We start from the raw sequence: 18587 nt of genomic DNA on the forward strand, positions 1-18587 counted from the left end.
GCTCAATGTAGAGCTGGTGTGTGTTTTTCTGCTGCCATGACTGAAGTAGAATCTGTGAGGGATGGCTTATTGTTGGCCAGATTTTTAGGACTTTTTTCTCTTGTCATCTTTAATGATTGTTTAGGTGTAATTCTTGCTTATAAGGGCTTTCTATCCTCTTTAGATTGGGTTGCCTCATTGATTGTGAAAGACATTACTAGTTTGTTAATTTAGTTTTGTTCATTTTAGATTTTTACCTCGTGTTTCCAATAGGGAGGCCCACTCTTTAGCTCAGGGAGCTATTAGATTTGATTTGACCCATTGTTGGTGGTCTCATGCCCCTCAATGTATTACTCATTGTAACTCTTTGGGAAGGAAATTTTCCTTCTCTGATTTTGCTTAATAAATTTTATGGTTTCTAATAAAAAAAAATAATGATAATAATAATTTAAGCTTACTTCAAGCTTAAAGGTGAAGAAGTGGATAAAAATTAGAAAACATAAGAATACAATTTAAAACCGTTATAATGGTTTCGGTTTTAATATATGAAATCGTTTATTAAGTGATTCGGTTTTGGTTTTACCTAAAAAAATTTGTATCAAACTTTCTACATCGGAACCGAACTGATTAACACCCTTATGCAGTTGGGCAATCATTTCACCCTCCCATGTGTCTTGCCATACGGGCTATCCTATCGTTTACAATCCTTTTTTCCAAATAAATATTATTATGTGAACCTTTTTTTTTATATAGATTATCATGTTTGGAGAAAGAACACTATCCATCTGCATTCTCTACGCCCACCTCGCTATCATGTGAATTTTATTTTATTTTAAGAATCATGTAGATAATGGATAGCTGATATTGCTAATCTAAGTGATATATATAACCTTCCAATATTATCATTTTTTATGTAACCCAAAATACAATTCACTAAGGAAATAAAACGATTTCAATAGCCTTAGTTACAAAGGTCGAGAGCTTAGAAAGTCTCTTTAATTGTCCATGGTTATAGTTACCCATTATTTTCATAACAAAACATACATACTCAATATTCTCCCAAAGCTTATATATATCATATAATAAGTTAAATATCTCCCAAGGCCATCCTCTAACATTCCCTAGCTTGAGCCATATATTCTACCACCTCTTGATAGTCTGACAAGACTACAACATGCACCTATTCTTGCGAACTCTTTACAAAACCATTATTCATATATGCTACAACAAAGTGAGTGTGAAATAGCAAAAGAGAATCCCATCCAGCCACTCCATCTAATGTGTCATAGCTGCTTTCGTTTACGATAACAAAAGATGTCCCATTCGAAAACCTAGGGTAAGCATTTATATCCTACACGAGAAGGATTCATCTACAAGTGTTGTATCCTTCTCGTTGAATGAAAGGGGCGGGCATCTTCGGACATTTGAGTACAAACTAATAAGTCTTAAAAGTTTGAGAAATAGGATTATTAGTATGTTTACTACTTAATAATTCAAAATTAGTCATTTATAGAAAATTTTCCCTCTCCGTGTTGTATAGATAGTTTAGACAGGTTTTAGAGAAGGAAGACAAAAGATACCGTTGTTCAGTTCCTATGAACTTACACACGCAATAAGATAATTGTTTACTCATTTTGGATGTTTTTGACGATTCTCTTTTTTAAAAGGAAAAGCATTGGAGAGAATCAAGAATAGAGTTACAAACTATATTGAAACAAAGTAGGTGGAGATATACACAGCAACAAGGATAAAAAAATATTTTATCTCCTTGAGTGATATTGTTCCTCCTTTGAGTGATATCCTTATCTTTCTTCATGCAATGGAGTTTTATCCAATCTCTTTGATATTTCCAGCATACGGTGCTTGTGTTGATATAATTATTTCTTATATTAAGTTTGAATATTTCGCGAAATCAAATTATAAATATTTGTCAAACTTGACACATGAATGGGGGAAGCTATGATATCTATATCCTCAAAATATTGACCCCCATATAGCCTTGCAAATTAATAATGGTATCAAAATGAGATGCAAAGAGGCATGCAGATTGTGGTGGGATATAATAGGTTTTTTTTATATAATAAGAGATGCATGACCCGGTCCATGCAATTGTGGGGTCAATATGGGCCGACAGGTCTAGATAGAAGTCGAAGACTCGGATACCATTCGTTAGCAAAAAAAAAGAGATGCATGGAAATTGTTGATAGTTGTGAATGGGTGCAAATTGATGCAACTATTTCAATAATATCTGCCACATGGCAAGTCAGATGTTGGGGTTGAATACTAATTTTGATAAGATGATGAATCATGCGTATTTTAAAAATCACATTTGTGATCACTAATGCAACCTTAGGAGTTTAAGATACTTATATCAAAGAGTAGTTAATCACTCAAGTTACACATGCAAATAGACAAAGTTATATAATATACAATAGAGAATAATACTAGTTAATAAACAATTACTCGTTAATTATTATTATTTAAAATTTTTTATCAAGAAAAATCAAATTAAAATATCATTACTAGAAGAACTGATCCATAATATAAGGCTGGAACCAGTGACTCACTCAGAACATGAAAAAACATGAACACAAATAAACCCATAACAAAGTTCTAATTAATATCGACTCAAAGCAAAGAAACTTGTCCTAAACAAGACAAACAACAGAAAGAGCCTGCGACCTACTTAGAAATTTTTTTAGGTGCAACTTATTATCACTGAAATGGTAAACTAAGAAGTTGTAGAAATTGGGTTGTATTCAATTCTTGTCTAATTCTCTTTGTGCATAATATTTGTACATTTTCAAAATCCAACAGTTGTAGAAGTTTAAGGTATTTGAGAGGTTTAAATGAGTTTGATTTCCAAAAAAACTTTCACAATTGTTAAATTTAAAAAAATGTACAAATGACACGCGCACATAGATAATTAGACAAGAATTAAACGATTAAGAATTAGAGAGGAACTAGATCCAAAATTGTAACCTTCTTTTAATTGCCATCGTCTTATTCCCAAAATTATATAATCTAGTAGGCAACCTGCTGCAAATTTTAAGCACAAGGTGTCGAGTGAAAAATATATTAAAATGTGAAGCAAACACTAATCCATGCCTTTGTGTCATGGAGGTAGAGGCTATTCGAGATGGGGTTCCCTTATAGTCTAATCTACATTTGGTCATTTCTTCAAATTGTCAACCTGTGTGCGTGCACTCTAAAATGATGTGTTTTCTTGGGACTGAGGATGATATTGTTTATTTATATTTCTTCCTTTTTTGTAATTAAGTTTCAATTTATTTCTCATACTTTTAATAGAAAGGGTAATTTGGGTAAAAATTTGCACAATCCAGCTGAAATTTGAAAACTGCATGCGGGCATCCCTCTTAAGACCTAGATTATTGTAGCAATGACCCTGTTAAAGACTAATATGCCCTCGATTTCAGTGTTCCCCAGTAAACATCCCTCTGAGGCCCAAAATTTGACACGAACAGCAAAGGGAACCCTTCTTCGGCTTATATTTAGCTAAATTTTAGCGGAAGAACTTCCAAATTGGGGCTTTCTCATGTTTGGTGACTAAATCCACCTTCTTTTTCTTGTGAACTCTGTTACTTTTGAGAGGAGGTTTAGGCTATTGTTCAACAATACCATTTTTGTAACAGAAGAAATTGCTTGTTGTTATAACCTTATTCATTAGAGTTTTATCCTATATAACCACGGTTGGTGATACTAAGAATAATAAGCAAAAATTTCCCTCTTCTATAAATGTAACCGAGGCTCTTCTTCAAACTGTAAATTGAATAAAAAATTCTAAAGAAAAAGAATGGTACCTAGTCATGTGGATCCTTATGCACAGACATAGAGGACGGCGAAATACCAATCTCACTCTTTTGAAATACAAATACCCATCTCCTATTAATGCCCTTGTGTGCCCCCCTCATTGGCACCAAACTGGAGCATGAGCCACATGATTAGATATTGTTTTTTTTCCCCAAAATTGTATTATTTTTAAGAATTGAAAAGATTCGAACAATCAACTCTACAATCAATTGTTAGAATCAATGTCTTCAAATCATTCATGTGACGAAATTAAAACCCTTCTTATTAGTTGATCATGATACTTTTCAATAATTGAGATTTTTTATCAACAGAAAAATAATACCACACATTTTTGTTCAATAAGATAAGAGACACAAAGTGATTAGAAAATGACTTGTAACTAAAAAACTATATGGTATCATGAAATTGTAGAACAGACAATAGGTAAAAGTTAAATTATATCATTTTCGTAATTAGATTTTGTCTTATTCAATCCACATCACACACCAACCATTGAAAATATTCCTATCCAAATAACAATTAATAATTTATTTTAATCTTGTTGAGTCCACATCTGATATCACAGTATAACCACCAGAAATATTCCTATTCTATTTATAATGTTTCATATCAATTAGAGGGACCATACCATTCACCTGTATATACTCTTATTTAATTCTTATTTATCCTACCAACTAATTCATAATTTCTGTTTTCTTTCATGTTCTTCTCAGTTGTACAGTTCCGGTTCACGTAGCTGTAGTGCATGCCGCACGCACGTAGGCTCTACTCCAGCATTGGACATGAGTCTCATTCATTCACAGTCATTTAGATTGCCTTAAAAGGATATTTTTGGGGGAAAAAAATGTGTTGAGGGTTGATGTAGGGTTGGTTTGGATCGGTTTTAATGTGGTTTAATCAGTTTTGATGTGAGAATGAGTGAAAACAAAACATGAACTAATAAGGGTGCATCGGTTTTAGTTTGATTTCTCTTATCGGTTTATTATCAAATTGGTTTTAGTTTACCATGTAAAAAGACTCATAAACATGAAAAAATCGATTTTTTTGTCAAGTTAACGAGTTTCAATCCGATTTTCAAGTTAGATTCGTTCTATTTCGGTTTTGGTGCTTTCCAATTTGATTTCAGTCTCACAAAATCACTGTCCGAAACATAATCCAATAAGCCCATAACTAATTGTTTTGGTTTGGTTCGATTTGAATAGTTTTCAGCTAAGTTTTGACATCCCTAGCTAGGAGTTTTCAATCAGTTGATTTGGTCAGATTTTGATTCTATTTCATTTGTTTCGGTATGAGAATGAGTGAAATCAAAAAATGATCCAACAAGGGTGCAGAAACGCAACCCTAGAAGATATGCAGAAGATAATGGGAAAACAAGAACAAATAATGCACACAAGTTTACGAGATTCAACAAGATTGCCTACGTTCACGGTGAAATAAGATTTTGCTTCACTATCAATGGAGAATAGAGTTACAACGCTCGTCCTCACAGCTCTCAGATTGCTTGCATTACAGAAAAAGAAAACTTCACTACAAATATATATAGCAAAAAACCTTAATTCGGAAAGGACAAAATTGCACTCAAATATAAAATTCGAGTGGGGCTGCATCCCCTACACCCCCGCTATGCAGAGGGCCTTCAGCCTCCTTACAAACTCCATGGCCCACTCATCGGTAAGTTGGACCGCTGTTCTGCCCTATTGGGATGCCTACACTAGTACTCCCTAGATTAAATTACAACGAAATACAAGACATCGTACACCAACATAACGATGCGATTTCTCGTTGTTTTCTCTTATTGATTTACTGTTATTCATGCAATTAATTCAAAAATATGAAAAAAAAAAATGTTTTTTATGAATTTTGGATTGCTACAAGCTTCTTATCGGATTATATCAGTATCAATTCGATTTTTAAGTTCAGTTCTATCTCTTCTCGATTTGAAGCAGCCAGTTTAGCTTTGTTCTCACAAAACTACAGATACAATAAACTCATATCGGTTTTGATTTTATTCGGCTCAATTTCATCAGTTTGGACAGAATTTGACATCCCTACCCTTAGTTTAATGTATGGGAGCGTGCACGTATGTGCAGCCACACCCCATGGATGGCGTGGGTCCTGTGGAATAAGGTTGGAGGTTACAGCCAGATGGAGAAGGTTCCGTGCTGGCTGTAATTAGCTGTTGATATCTGTCTTCTTCTTTCCGTCTTAGCCACCAAATCTAGAGAGAGAGAGAGAGAGTTTGATTGGCAATGGATCTAATGAAGCCAAGCCCTGCAAACTCTTCTCCTCTAACACCACTAGGGTTCCTTGAACGAGCAGCCACCGTCTACGGCGACTGCACCTCCATCATTTACAACACCACCACCACCTACACATGGTCCCAAACCTACCGCCGCTGCTTACAACTTGCCTCCTCCCTCTCTACTCTTGGCATCCAAAGAAAACAAGTCATCTCTGTCTTCTCCCCAAATGTCCCCGCCATGTATGAGCTCCATTTCGCCGTCCCCATGTCTGGTGCCATCCTCAACACCATCAACACCCGTCTCGACGCTCACGCCATCTCCATCCTCCTCCTTCACAGCGAATCAAAACTCCTCTTCGTTGACTCACCATCTCGTTCACTCATCATGGAAGCCATTTCCTTATTCCCACCGAACACCTCACCACCTTCACTCTACTTCATCAACGACGAGGAGGATATCTCATCACCCGCCGGTGATACTTATGAGAGCCTGATCCTGAAAGGTGACCCGGGCTTTAAGTGGATCCGACCCGAGAGTGAGTGGGACCCGATGGTTCTGAATTACACCTCCGGCACCACTTCTGCTCCTAAAGGAGTGGTTCATAGTCACCGTGGGTTGTTCATCATGGCCCTTGATACCTTGATCGACTGGTCTGTACCGAAACGACCAGTCTACCTGTGGACCCTACCCATGTTCCACGGGAACGGTTGGAGCTTCACTTGGGCATTGGCTGCGGTTGGTGCAACCAACGTCTGCCTACGGAAATTCGATGCCGCGACGATCTACGGTGCAATTCGCCGCCACCGCATCACCCACATGTGCTGTGCACCGGTTGTTCTCAATATGCTAGCAAATGAACCGAACAATGAACCGCTTCCAAACCCGGTCCGGATTAATACAGGCGGGTCACCGCCACCGGCAGCTATTCTATCCAAGATGGAATCGTTGGGTTTCGTAATTACTCACGGGTTCGGGATGACTGAGACGGCCGGGTCGGTGATCACATGCGCGTGGAAACCCGAGTGGGATAAGCTTTCGTCACTGGACCGGGCGAGGTTGAAGGCAAGACAAGGGGTGAGGACCGCCGGGATGGCAGATGTGGATATAATTGATACTGAGTCCGGGTTGAGTGTGAAGCGGGATGGGTCATCAATCGGTGAAATCGTTCTCCGAGGTGGGAGTATTACACTGGGTTACTTCAAAAACCCGGGTGCAACAACCGAGTCAATGAAAGGGGGTTGGTTCCATACGGGTGACATGGGTGTGATACACCCAGATGGATACCTCCAGATCAAGGACCGATTGAAGGATGTAATAATAAGTGGTGGGGAGAATGTGAGCAGTGTGGAGGTTGAATCGGTATTATACTCGAACCCGGCGGTTCATGAAGCGGCCGTGGTGGCTCGACCGCATGAGTTCTGGGGTGAGACCCCTTGTGCTTTTGTGAGCTTGAAGCCATTGGAATTGAATAAGCCATCAGAGAAGGACATTATGGAGTTCTGTAGAGCAAGGTTGCCACACTACATGGTACCAAAAACTGTTGTATTCATAGATGAGCTCCCAAAAACATCTACTGGGAAGATTCAGAAATTTGTGCTTAGAGATATGGCCAAGGCTTTGGGTTCTTCTCCAGTTAGTAGAATATAGGGCTATATTAAGTTTGGATTGCGTCTTTGTTGTTTGATGATTGAACTAATTAATGATGTTTTAATATGTAATGAATGATAAAGAGTGTAACTTTGAAACACACTTAAGATCATTAATCTCACTCAAAACTGGTTTTTGCTAAGATCTTGAATCTACATCTCGAATTTATGAACCCATTTTCTTTGGATTGCCTTTTTTAAATGGAGAAAGTTTTCTTTCACCTATGTTGAACAAAATCTAAGGTAAAAGATGTTGGCCACTATTATATGAAGTTGTGCCCTTAGGAGTCTGATCCAATAGTAAGAAAAAAAAAAAAATCCTTTCACCGTGGGTAAAGGGAAACTTGGTCTTAAGTTTGATTTTTGGATAGCCATATGATCAGGTCACAATTATTCATAAAATTAGTATTCAATTTTTTATTTTAAGTTGATTTTCATGAGTAATTTGACCACAGATTGGGATAATCTTTGGTTGCAGGGTTGTCAAGAGATGTGCACAGGTTTGATGCTAAACGGACGAATGTGGTTCAGTCTAGAGGCAAGGGCAAAAGGTCAAAGATAGAGTTGAAATTTCCAAGAGAAGAAGAGAATATTAATAAAAAAAAAAAAGGAAAATTTAGTGAGAGAAAAAACCCCACGGTTCTCCCTCTCTCCCTATTCCACACGATCTCTTCTCCCTCTCCTACTTTCTCTCATCTTCTTCTCTTTCCTTGTCTAAAATAGAATAGAAATCTCTCTCTCCCACTTTACCCAAAACATCTTCCATTTTCTCTCCCTATTCTTTCTTTATCTCCCATCTCCTATTTTCTCTCCCCCATCCCACGGTATCTATTTCTCCCTAGACTTTCTCTCCCAATTGGTTAGCTGCCTCTCTATCTTATTCCTTAATATAGTCAATCCCTCTCTCTCACCCAGGCATTCTCTCTCTCTTTTCCCTATTTCTTCTGCCCTTCCCACGATTCCTCTCTACCACCGAATTATCGACTCCCTATATCGGCTAACATGCACCTTTATATATCCTATACCTCGTTCTTCTAAAAGGGCATCTCCCACGCACCACGGTTCCCTCTCCCTCTTGGAACTAGATGCACATACTCATTCTCTAGGACAGGATTTGGAGGGACAACATTACACACGGAGGATTACCATGATGCCAAAGGTTCATCATCATCATTGCTGCTATTCATCCATTACCACCATGAGCGGCTAAGTTTATTTCTATCTTTAGGTCTAGATGAAGTTTTGAGTTATTGTTATTTAATTTCTAGTTTAAGTTCATACTTGATTGTTTGATTTTAAAGATCCCTTTCCATTGTAGATGATTTTTAATAGTTAAATTAGTTTTCGATATTTGTTTCTGTGATTCGATTATTCTATTCAAGCCATGATATTTCATGTGATTTTTGGTATATACTAATGATAGTCTTTAACCAATCAAACTAAGCATGCTAAGCGAAAGCGATAGACGATAGTGCTTGACAGAATATGTTATGCTTAGTGTAGTCAAAGATTGTGTTTTTGTGGTTGTATTGGAACTTGCATTTTCAATGAACTGAAGTATGAATCAGAAATTGGTAACAATACCAAAATGGATTCGAGACCTAGAGATAGCTTCCTCTCATTAATTCTTATTCTGGTTAATTGGTTTATTCAGTTTTAATTTAAATTTTGAATTTTACAAAATTGATTTTCAAAACAACGTCCACCTTAATTTTAGTAGATTTAGACTTCTAGTTCTCTATGGGTTCGACCCCTTTTTTACCACTATCTCATAGTTTAGTTAGGGTTTATATTGATTCGTTTACAACAACGATCAAATTTTGGCGCCATTGCCGGGGAAGCAAAGCACGGTTTGCTAAGATTGATTGAGTTGTTTTGTTTTAGTTTTAATTTCAGAAATTTTTTTTTTCTTTTTCTTTAGTTTAAGTTTAGAGCAGCCTAAGTTGTTTTTATTTTGTTTTGCAGGTAGCCCAGTTTGTAGAGCAAAGAAGAATGCACTATCTTCAACATGGTTCTATTGTCAGGGATTGAACCTAATCTCCTTGGTAAAAGCCAGATATCTAGCTAGTTGTTTTTATTTTGTTTTGCAGGTAGCCTAGTTTGTAAAGCAATGAAGAGTGCACCATCTTCAACCCCGACTCGTTGAATTCACATTCAACCCTCTTGCACAGCCTGGGTATTAGCTTTTCTGATTAGTTTATTTTATTTTCATAGTTATTGATAGTTGATGCATGGTTGTTGTTCTTGTCATCCCAACTTGACCAATTTGGACTCTAAAATTGAGAGAACTTTGCGTTTAATCCGAAAAATTAAAATGGCAGAGGAGAATGGACCTGTAAGACGCTTATTGAGTGAAAACTTTACCCCCATCGACTTATACATCTACCTCTTATATTAAGGTTCCTGCTGTTCAGGTCATCCAATATGAGATCAAGTCCAGTATCATTCAGATGCTTCCATTTTCTATGAACTTAATAATGAGGAACCCTACAAGCACCTGGATGAATTTTTGGGGATATGCTCCACTGTCAAAATCTAGACATTTTCTGAAGGTGCCCTCCCTTAGGTTGACCTTGTTCTCATTTTCCCTTAAGGATAAAGCCAAACAATGGCTTAATTCTTTGGATTCCTCTATAGCGATTGAGACTTGGGCCCGATTGCAACAGGAGTTCCTAAAGAAGTACTTTCTTATAGGTAGGACTAACCAAATTAGGCGAGCCATCACTAGTTTTTCACAAGTTGATGGTGAGCAATTCCATGAGACCTGAGAGAGACTTATGGATCTAATTAGAAAGTGTCCCCATCATGCTGTACCTAAGTGGCAGTTGGTCCAATGTTTCTATGATGGACTGACAAATAGACATAGACAGATGGTTGATGCTTTCTGTGGAGGCACTTTTATGCATAAAAGTGAAGATGAGGCATGAAAACTATTTAAAACTTTCAGTGAAAAATTTCTACATCATGTGTCAGCCACTAGGACTGAAGCCCCCACCATTGGATCCCAAAAGAGAGGTGTCCTTTATGAGATAGGCCAATCTGTGGCCATAAATACCAAAGTGGACATGCTTTCTGAAAAGCTTGACCGCTATTATCCATGGGGCAGAATTTTAGAGAATTTACCCCAGCTCCCACTTATTAGGATGCGTGCGCTCTTTGTGCCAATCCTACAGATTATATAGTTGATTGCCCTCAAGTTGTGCAATTCCCTGAATATATTCAAGAACATGCACAGGCTGCCCAGAGTTTCTCTAAACCAGGTAATGACACATATTCCCAGACCTAGAACCCTGGTTAGGGGAATCACCCCAATTTTGGATGGAAACAACCCAATAGTTTTCAAAATCCACCAAATAGATAGAATTTTTTCAATCAGCAGACTGTTATAGAGATGTGCAGCAACCACCTCCTCCACCACCTATGAATTCATCATTAGAGAAAAAGGTGATGCGTGCCTTGAATGGGTTGGATCAAAACACACAACTCTTACACTCCCATACTCAATCCCTCACTAAGTTAGAAATTTAGTTGGGTCAGTTCGCTAAAGCCATCAGTAGGAGAGAGGAAGGTCAACTACCAAGTCAAGTGATAGGAAATCGTAAGAGTCAGCCTAGAAATCGAGTTTTCCATGAACAAGCCCAGGCAGTCATGACCCTAAGGAATGGCCGAGTATTGGGAACAACTGTATAGAATTCCCTTGCAGAGGTTTCTGAGAAAGAGATGAGTCCAAACCCTAGTCTTGAAGTTCCACCATCTTTTAAGGATGATGAGATTGAACAAGTTGGGGGAAGCGGTAATCCTAGTGCTTATATACCTAAAGCCCCTTTCCCCTCTTATTTAGAATCTCCTTCTTTTTTTACATTTGGCTAGAAGGGTTCAAGAATGGAAGAGATGATGGAATCAAACAAGTCCGGATCAACCTTCCCCTTCTAGATGTTATAAAACAAATTCCAGCTTATACTAAGTTCTTGAAAGACTTATGTACTCAAAAGCGTAAGCTGAAGACCCATATTCCAGAAACTGTCCATCTTATTGAGCAAGTGAGTGTTGTCCTATCGAATAAGCTCCCCCTAAGCTTAAGGATCTTGGAGCACCTCTCATATCTTGCACCATTGGGAACCTTCCCATTGAGCGTGCTCTCCTTGATCTAGGGGCGAGTGAATATTTTTCCTAGCTCAATTTGTGATCATTTTGGGTTTGGAAAATTGAAGCCTATAGAGGTTATTCTCCAACTTGCTGACCTTTCAACCAAAGTCCCTAGAGGTTGTATTGAGGATGTGTTAGTTAAGGTTAATGAACTTTATTTTCCTATGGATTTTCTTATTCTTAATGTGGAAACACCTACTAATGGAAAACCATAGTCGACAATCTTAGGGCGTCCATTCTTGACCACTGCCAATACATGCATCAATTGTAGATCAGGTGCAATGGACATTTCTTTTGGTAATAGGAAGCTCCAATTGAACATCTACAATGCTTCTTTAGGGCCCCAATGTGAGGAAGAGTGTTTCTCCGTTGATGTGATAGATGAGGTGGTAGCACAGTACACCCCAGTGATGTTAGCAGATGACCCAATGTAGTAGTGTTTGATCTTCTTTGGAGGTGATGATTTTGATGTTGATTCTTATACTGTTAAGGTCAATGCTTTATTAGATGCTCCTACTTTTTCCGATCATCCTCCTTAGACTATCAAGTTTGAGTCCCTTCTTCCTTTGGCTGAGAAGCCAGCATTGAGTTTTATTGAGTCTCCACCAGTGTTAGAGCTTAAACCATTGCCAGATTCATTGAAATATACTTTATTGGGATCTAATGAGACACTCCCTGTCATCATTGCTTCCAATTTGACACTTGATCAAGAAAGCAAAATGTTGGATGTTCTCAATGAATATAAGGCTGTCATTGGATGGTCCATGGTTGATTTAAAAGGTATTAATCCATCAATTTGTATGCATCGTATCTATTGTGATGATGGAGCTAAATCTTTCCAGGATGCGCAAAGGAGATTGAATCCTAACATGCGCGAAGTTGTCAAGAAAGAGGTGGTGAAATGGTTAGATGCAGACATTATTTTTCCCATCTCTCATAACAAGTGGGTGAGTCACACTTAAGTTGTGCCTAAGAAGTTGGGTATTACTGTCGTTGAGAATGACCAAGCTGACAAGGTCCCTACTCGCACAACCATAAGTTGGTGGGTATGCATTAATTTTCGGAGATTGAATTTTGTAACCTGTAAGGATCACTTTCCTTTGTCATTCATTGACCAGATCCTAGAGAAATTAGTAGGACAAAGCCATTTCTATTTCTTAGATGATTATTCAGATTATAATCAAGTCGTTGTGTATCCTGAAGACTAAGAGAAAACCACTTTCACATGCCCTTATGGTACATTTGCTTTTCAACGGATTCCCTTTAGGTTATGTAATGCATCCGTCACCTTTCAGAGGTGCATGATGTCTATATTTTTTGACATGGTGGAAGATTTTCTCGAGCTTTTCATTGATGATTTCTTTGTGTTTGAGTCTTTCTTTGATGATTGTCTCTTAAAATTGACCAAAGATTTAAAACGTTGTACAAAGACAAATTTGATTTTGAGTTGGGAGAAGAGCCATTTCATGGTTCAAGACGGCATCGTTTTAGGTCACATTGTGTCCAAACATGGGATAGAGGTTGATAAGACCAAGGTTGAGTAGATTGCCAAACTCCCACCTCCCACTTCTGTTTGGTAGGTTCGTTCATTTTTAGGCCATGCTGGTTTTTATAGGCGGTTCATTAAGGACTTCAGTACTATATCTAGACCCTTGTGCAATTTTCTTGCCAAGGATGCTCATTTTGTCTTTGATGATGACTGCCTTCAATCCTTCCATACCATTAGAGCTTTATTATCTGCAACATCCATAATCTAGCCCCCGGATTGGTTGTTGCCATTTGATATTATGTGTGATGCATTTGACTATGCTGTTGGAGCTATGTTAGAATAGAGAGTTGACAAGAAACCCATTGTCATATATTATGCTAGTAAGACATTCTTAGAAGCTCAATTGAATTATACTATGACTGAGAAAGAATTACAAATAGTTGTGTTTGCTGTCGATAAATTCTGATCTTATCTTCTTGGATCCAAGGTTGTGGTCTACACTGATCATGCTGCTCTTAGGCATTTACTTACCAAGAAAGACACCAAACCTAGGTTGATTAGATGGATTCTTCTGTTATAAGAATTTGATTTAGAAATTCAGGACAAGAAATGTTTCGATAATGTGGTAACAGATTATCTGTCTAGGATCTTAGTTGAGTCACCCTCCACCACTGAGTTGGTTAGAGATTCATTTCTTGATGAGCAATTATTTGTGATTTTTCATATGCCTTCTCCTTGATTTACACATATAGTGAACTACCTGGCTGTTGGGAAGCTTCCTGATAGTTGGAGTAAGCGAGAGAAAGATAGATTCTTCTCACAGCTGAAGTTCTATTATTGAAAGGATCCGAAGTTGTTTAGGTATTGTCCTGACCAGATTATTCGACGATGTGTCCCAGAGAGTGAGTTTCATAGTATCCTTACCTTTTGTCATACTCTTGCATGTGGGGGGCATTTTAGTGGCTAAAAAATTACTGTCAAGGCTTTACAGAGTGGTTTCTTTTGGTCTACTATCTTTAGAGATGTCCATGAGTTTTTCCGTAATTGTGTTCAGTATCAGAAAGTCAAAAATATATCTCGTAGAAACATGATGCCCCTTAACCCTATTCTTGTTATTGAGATCTTTGATGTGTGGGACATAGATTTCATGGGATCTTTCCCTCCATCTTTTGGCTTTGAGTACATTTTGGTTACAGTAGATTATGTGTCCAAATGGGTGGAAGCAGTGGCCACGAGAATCAATGATCACAAGGTGGTGGTTAAGTTTGTACAGAGTTACATTTTCAGTGGCTTTGGATTTTCACGTGCCATTATTAGTGATGGTGGCTCCCATTTTAAGCACTGAAATTTTAGGGCTCTATTGTAAAAGTATTCCATTACTCATAAGGTTGCCACGCCTTATCATCCACAAACCAATGGTCAAGTAGAGGTGTCCAATAGGGAGATCAAGCACATTCTTGAGAAAACAGTTAGGCCTGATAGGAAAGATTGGTCTGTGAGACTAGATGATGCATTATGCGCCTACTGTATTGCCTATAAGACTCCTATTGGCATGTCCCCTTACCATCTGGTATTTGGGAAAGCTTGTCACTTACCTGTTGAGTTGGAACACCGTGCTTTCTGGGCCAGTAAAACATTTAATTTTAATATGGTTAAAGCTGGTTCCAATCGTTGTCTTCAACTCTTGGAGTTGGAAGAAATGCGCAATGATGCATATGAGAGAGCACATATTTATAAGGCTACGACAAAGGCTTTTCATAATAAACATATTGTCCAAAAGTCTTTTGAAGTTAATCAGAAAGTTTGGCTTTTCAATTCCAAGCTACGTCTCTTTCCTGGTAAGCTTCGCTCTCAATGGGATGGCCCCTTTGTGGTCACTAAAGTGTCGCCCCATGGTGCTATTACAATTCAAGATCCTAAGACTGGGCACACTTTTTAGGTTAATGGGCAACGCCTTAAACCTTATGTGGATGGTATTACTGATGGCTAGGTCGTTGAGTCTATTGATTTGATTGATCCGGTCTATGATTTCTTTTGAGTTCCACTATTTTGTCTGGCTGAAGACGGTAAACTTAGTGCTTGTGGGAGGCAACCCATCATTTTACTTTATGTTTTTGTTTAGTTGTGTTTTTTAGGTTTAGTAGTGGGCATAGCCATATTGGTGTAGATGATAGCGGTAACACTTTACTCCATCAAGTTGTATTACTCTTTCCTTTTGCTTTACTTTGCTTTATTCCCCTTGCTTTATTATATGTTATTCTTTCATATGCCATTGGGGACAATGTCATTTAAGTTGGGGAGTGTGGGTGAATTTTTGATTGAGTGAATGATTTGAACTTGAACTATGGTATTGATTGCACATTTCTGCTTAATTTTTCTACTCTAGAACTTTTAAGGCCTTTGTCAAGAGTTATAGCATGTGATTTTTAAGTGTATTGATGTATTTAACAATTAGTTAAACTTAGAACATTATTATTCTTCCATGTTAGTTAACTTTTTTGCTTTGAATCTGAAATTGTCATTTTAGTGAATGTTTATTATGATCTTTGTGTAACTATGGAAGCCTTATGTGTTGAAAATGTTCTAAATCAAGAAAAATACTTCCTTCTGAGTAACCGGGCCTTTGTGTCACAAACATGGAGTTTTGCGTAAAAAGGTTAGACAGTTTGAGAAAAATTTAAAAACTTTGATCTAGTCTTGACTTATAGCCTATTTGGGTTGAATAAGTAAGTTCAAGGGGTGTTCTACACCTAGTTCCTTAAAGCCATCTGGCTTGAGAGCAACTGATTGAAAGCTTGCTACATAGCCCATTTAGAATGCTTAATAGGTCAGGACATTGCACAGATCAGAGTAATTAAAAAAAAAAAAAAAAAAAAAAAAAAAGAGCATGATCATAGTTGCATGATAAAAGTGATGGCTTGTATAGCACTTGGACTTCATGACGTAGCTATAATGGTTGATTTTGAATGAAAGAGTAAAAGTTGGTTAGAGTGGACAAGGATGTTGTTTTTGTTTAACTTTGTGTTGAATTATTAGCATATTTAGAATCCTTGTTATTGATTCATTGATGATGCACTTTCTTGTTTATGAATGGTTATATTAAGCTATTGGCAAAATAACTAGAGTAGTTTTTATTATCTTTCACTAGAGGATGAGTAAAAGTGCAAGTTGGGGAGTGTGATCGAGTCACAATTATTCATAAAATTAATATTCAATTGTTAATTTTAAGTTGATTTTCATGAGTAATTTGACCACATATTGGGATAATCTTTGGTTGTGGGCTTTTCAAGAGATGTGCACATGTTTGATGCTAAATGGACGGATGTGGTTCAGTCTAGAAGCAAGGGCAAAAGGTCAAGGGTAGAGTTAGAATTTCCAAGAGAAGAAGAGAAAATATTAAAAAAAAAAGGGAAAATTTAGGGAGAGACAAAACCCCACGGTTCTCCCTCTTTCCCTATTTCACATGTTCTCTTCTCCTTCTCCTACTTTCTCTCATCTTCTTCCTTTTCTTTGTCCAAAATAGAATAGGAATCTCTCTTTCCCACTTTATCTAAAATATCTCCCATTTTCTCTCCCTATTCTTTCTTTATCTCCCATCTCTTATTTTCTCTGCCCCATCCCACGGTCTCTCTCTCTCTCTCTCTCTCTCCCCCATCCCATGGTATCTATTTCTCCCTAGACTTTCTCTCCCAATCGATTAGCTCCCTCTCTATCTTATTCCTTAATCTAGTTGATCTCTCTCTCTCACCCACGCATTCTCTCTCTCTTTTCCCTATTTCTTCTCCCCTACCCACGATTCCTCTCATCTACCACCGAATTATCCCTAACCTTCATCGATCACTCCCTATATCGGCTAGCATGCACCCTTATATATCCGATACTTTATTCTTCTAAAAGGGCATCTCCCATGCACCATGGTTCCCTCTCCCTCTTGGAACTAGATACACATACTCATTCTCTAGGACAGGATTTGGAGGAACAACATTGCACACGGAGGATTACCATGACGCTAAAGGTTCATCACCATCATCATCATTGCTGCCATTCATCCATTAGCACCATGAACAGCTAAGGTCCTTTCTATCTTTATGTCTAAATGAAGTTTTGAGTTATTGTTATTTAATTTCTGGTTTAAGTTCATACTTGATTGTTTGATTTTAAAGACCCCTTCCCATTATGGATGATTTTTAATACTTAAATAAGTTTAGGATATTTGTTTCTGTGATTCGATTATTCTATTCAAGCAATGGTATTTCATGTGATTTTGGTACATACTGATGATAGTCTTTAACCAATCAAACTAAGCGTGCTAAGCGAAAACGATAGACGATAGTGCTTGACAGGATAGGTTATGCTTAGTATAGACAAAGATTGTGTTTTTGTGGTTGCATTGGAACTTGTAGTTTCAGTGAACCGAAGTACGAACTAGAAATTGGTAACAATATCAAAACGGATTCGAGACCTAGGGATAGTTTCTTCTCATTAATTCTTATTCTGGTTAATTGGTTTATTCAGTTTTAATTTAAATCCTGAATTTTACAAAATTGATTTTCAAAACAACATCCACCTCAATTTTAGTAGATTTAGCCTTCTAGTTCTCTGTAGGTTTGACATCTTTCTTACTACTATCTCATAGTTTAGTTAGGGTTTATTTTGATTCATTCATGTCATCGATCACCATAGTGTAGAGTTAGGGGTGTCAATTCCTAAACCGAACCGGTAAAACCGGCCGGACCGAACCGATAACAACCTGGACCGAACCGAACCGAACCGAAGCCTTATTGGTTCGGTTCGGTTTCGAGTATTGTAACCCCAAAACCAAACCGAACCGCACCGAAAACCGGATGAACCCGAAACCAAACCAAAACCGGCTCCAAACCCGGACCGAAACCGAAACACTCCAAAATTCATTAAAAAAATCAAATTTTGAATAGTTTTGTATACATTTGTATGGAAAATCGAATCCAAACTAGACCAAAAACCAAAACCAACCCGGTTACAAATCGATTTAAGAAACCGAAGTTCAACAATTCATCATTTGGTTGTTTCCTAATGGCTCCATACCGGTTTAAAAAACCGATCCAAACCGAAATGAACCTAATAAATCCAAACCGGTACCAACCCGAACCCAAACCGCACCGAAGCCGACACCGGACCGAAACCGATAAATCCTTAATGGTTCGGTTTCGGTCACTTCCAAACTCACACCGAAACCGGTGGAACCGGACCGAAACCGCACCAACCCGGACCGTT

General features: G+C 37.8%; 1 protein-coding gene, 1 non-coding gene and 1 pseudogene across 2 annotated transcripts; 2 read left to right on the top strand and 1 right to left on the bottom strand.

The window, feature by feature from the left end:
* Window positions 1-5980: 5980 nt before the first annotated feature.
* On the top strand, window positions 5981-7804 carry LOC122085875 (2-methylpropanoate--CoA ligase CCL4-like). Its single transcript, XM_042654473.1, has one exon. The coding sequence runs from the start codon at window positions 6060-6062 to the stop codon at window positions 7698-7700; it is 1641 nt and encodes a 546-aa protein (XP_042510407.1). The 5' UTR covers window positions 5981-6059; the 3' UTR covers window positions 7701-7804.
* A 2601-nt stretch (window positions 7805-10405) lies between these two features.
* LOC122087760 lies at window positions 10406-10511 on the bottom strand. The gene has a single exon (XR_006142835.1). It is a non-coding gene; the product is annotated as a small nucleolar RNA R71 (small nucleolar RNA).
* A 2800-nt stretch (window positions 10512-13311) lies between these two features.
* LOC122086786 lies at window positions 13312-15273 on the top strand (annotated as a pseudogene).
* The last annotated feature ends 3314 nt before the right edge of the window (window positions 15274-18587 follow it).

Source organism: Macadamia integrifolia, chromosome 8, assembly GCF_013358625.1.
Source record: "Macadamia integrifolia cultivar HAES 741 chromosome 8, SCU_Mint_v3, whole genome shotgun sequence".
NCBI classification, from domain to species: domain Eukaryota; kingdom Viridiplantae; phylum Streptophyta; class Magnoliopsida; order Proteales; family Proteaceae; genus Macadamia; species Macadamia integrifolia.

Bases quoted from the DNA above. Each gene is read 5' to 3' on its own strand.
- LOC122085875 (XM_042654473.1), top strand. From the start codon at position 6,060: ATGGATCTAATGAAGCCAAGCCCTGCAAACTCTTCTCCTCTAACACCA.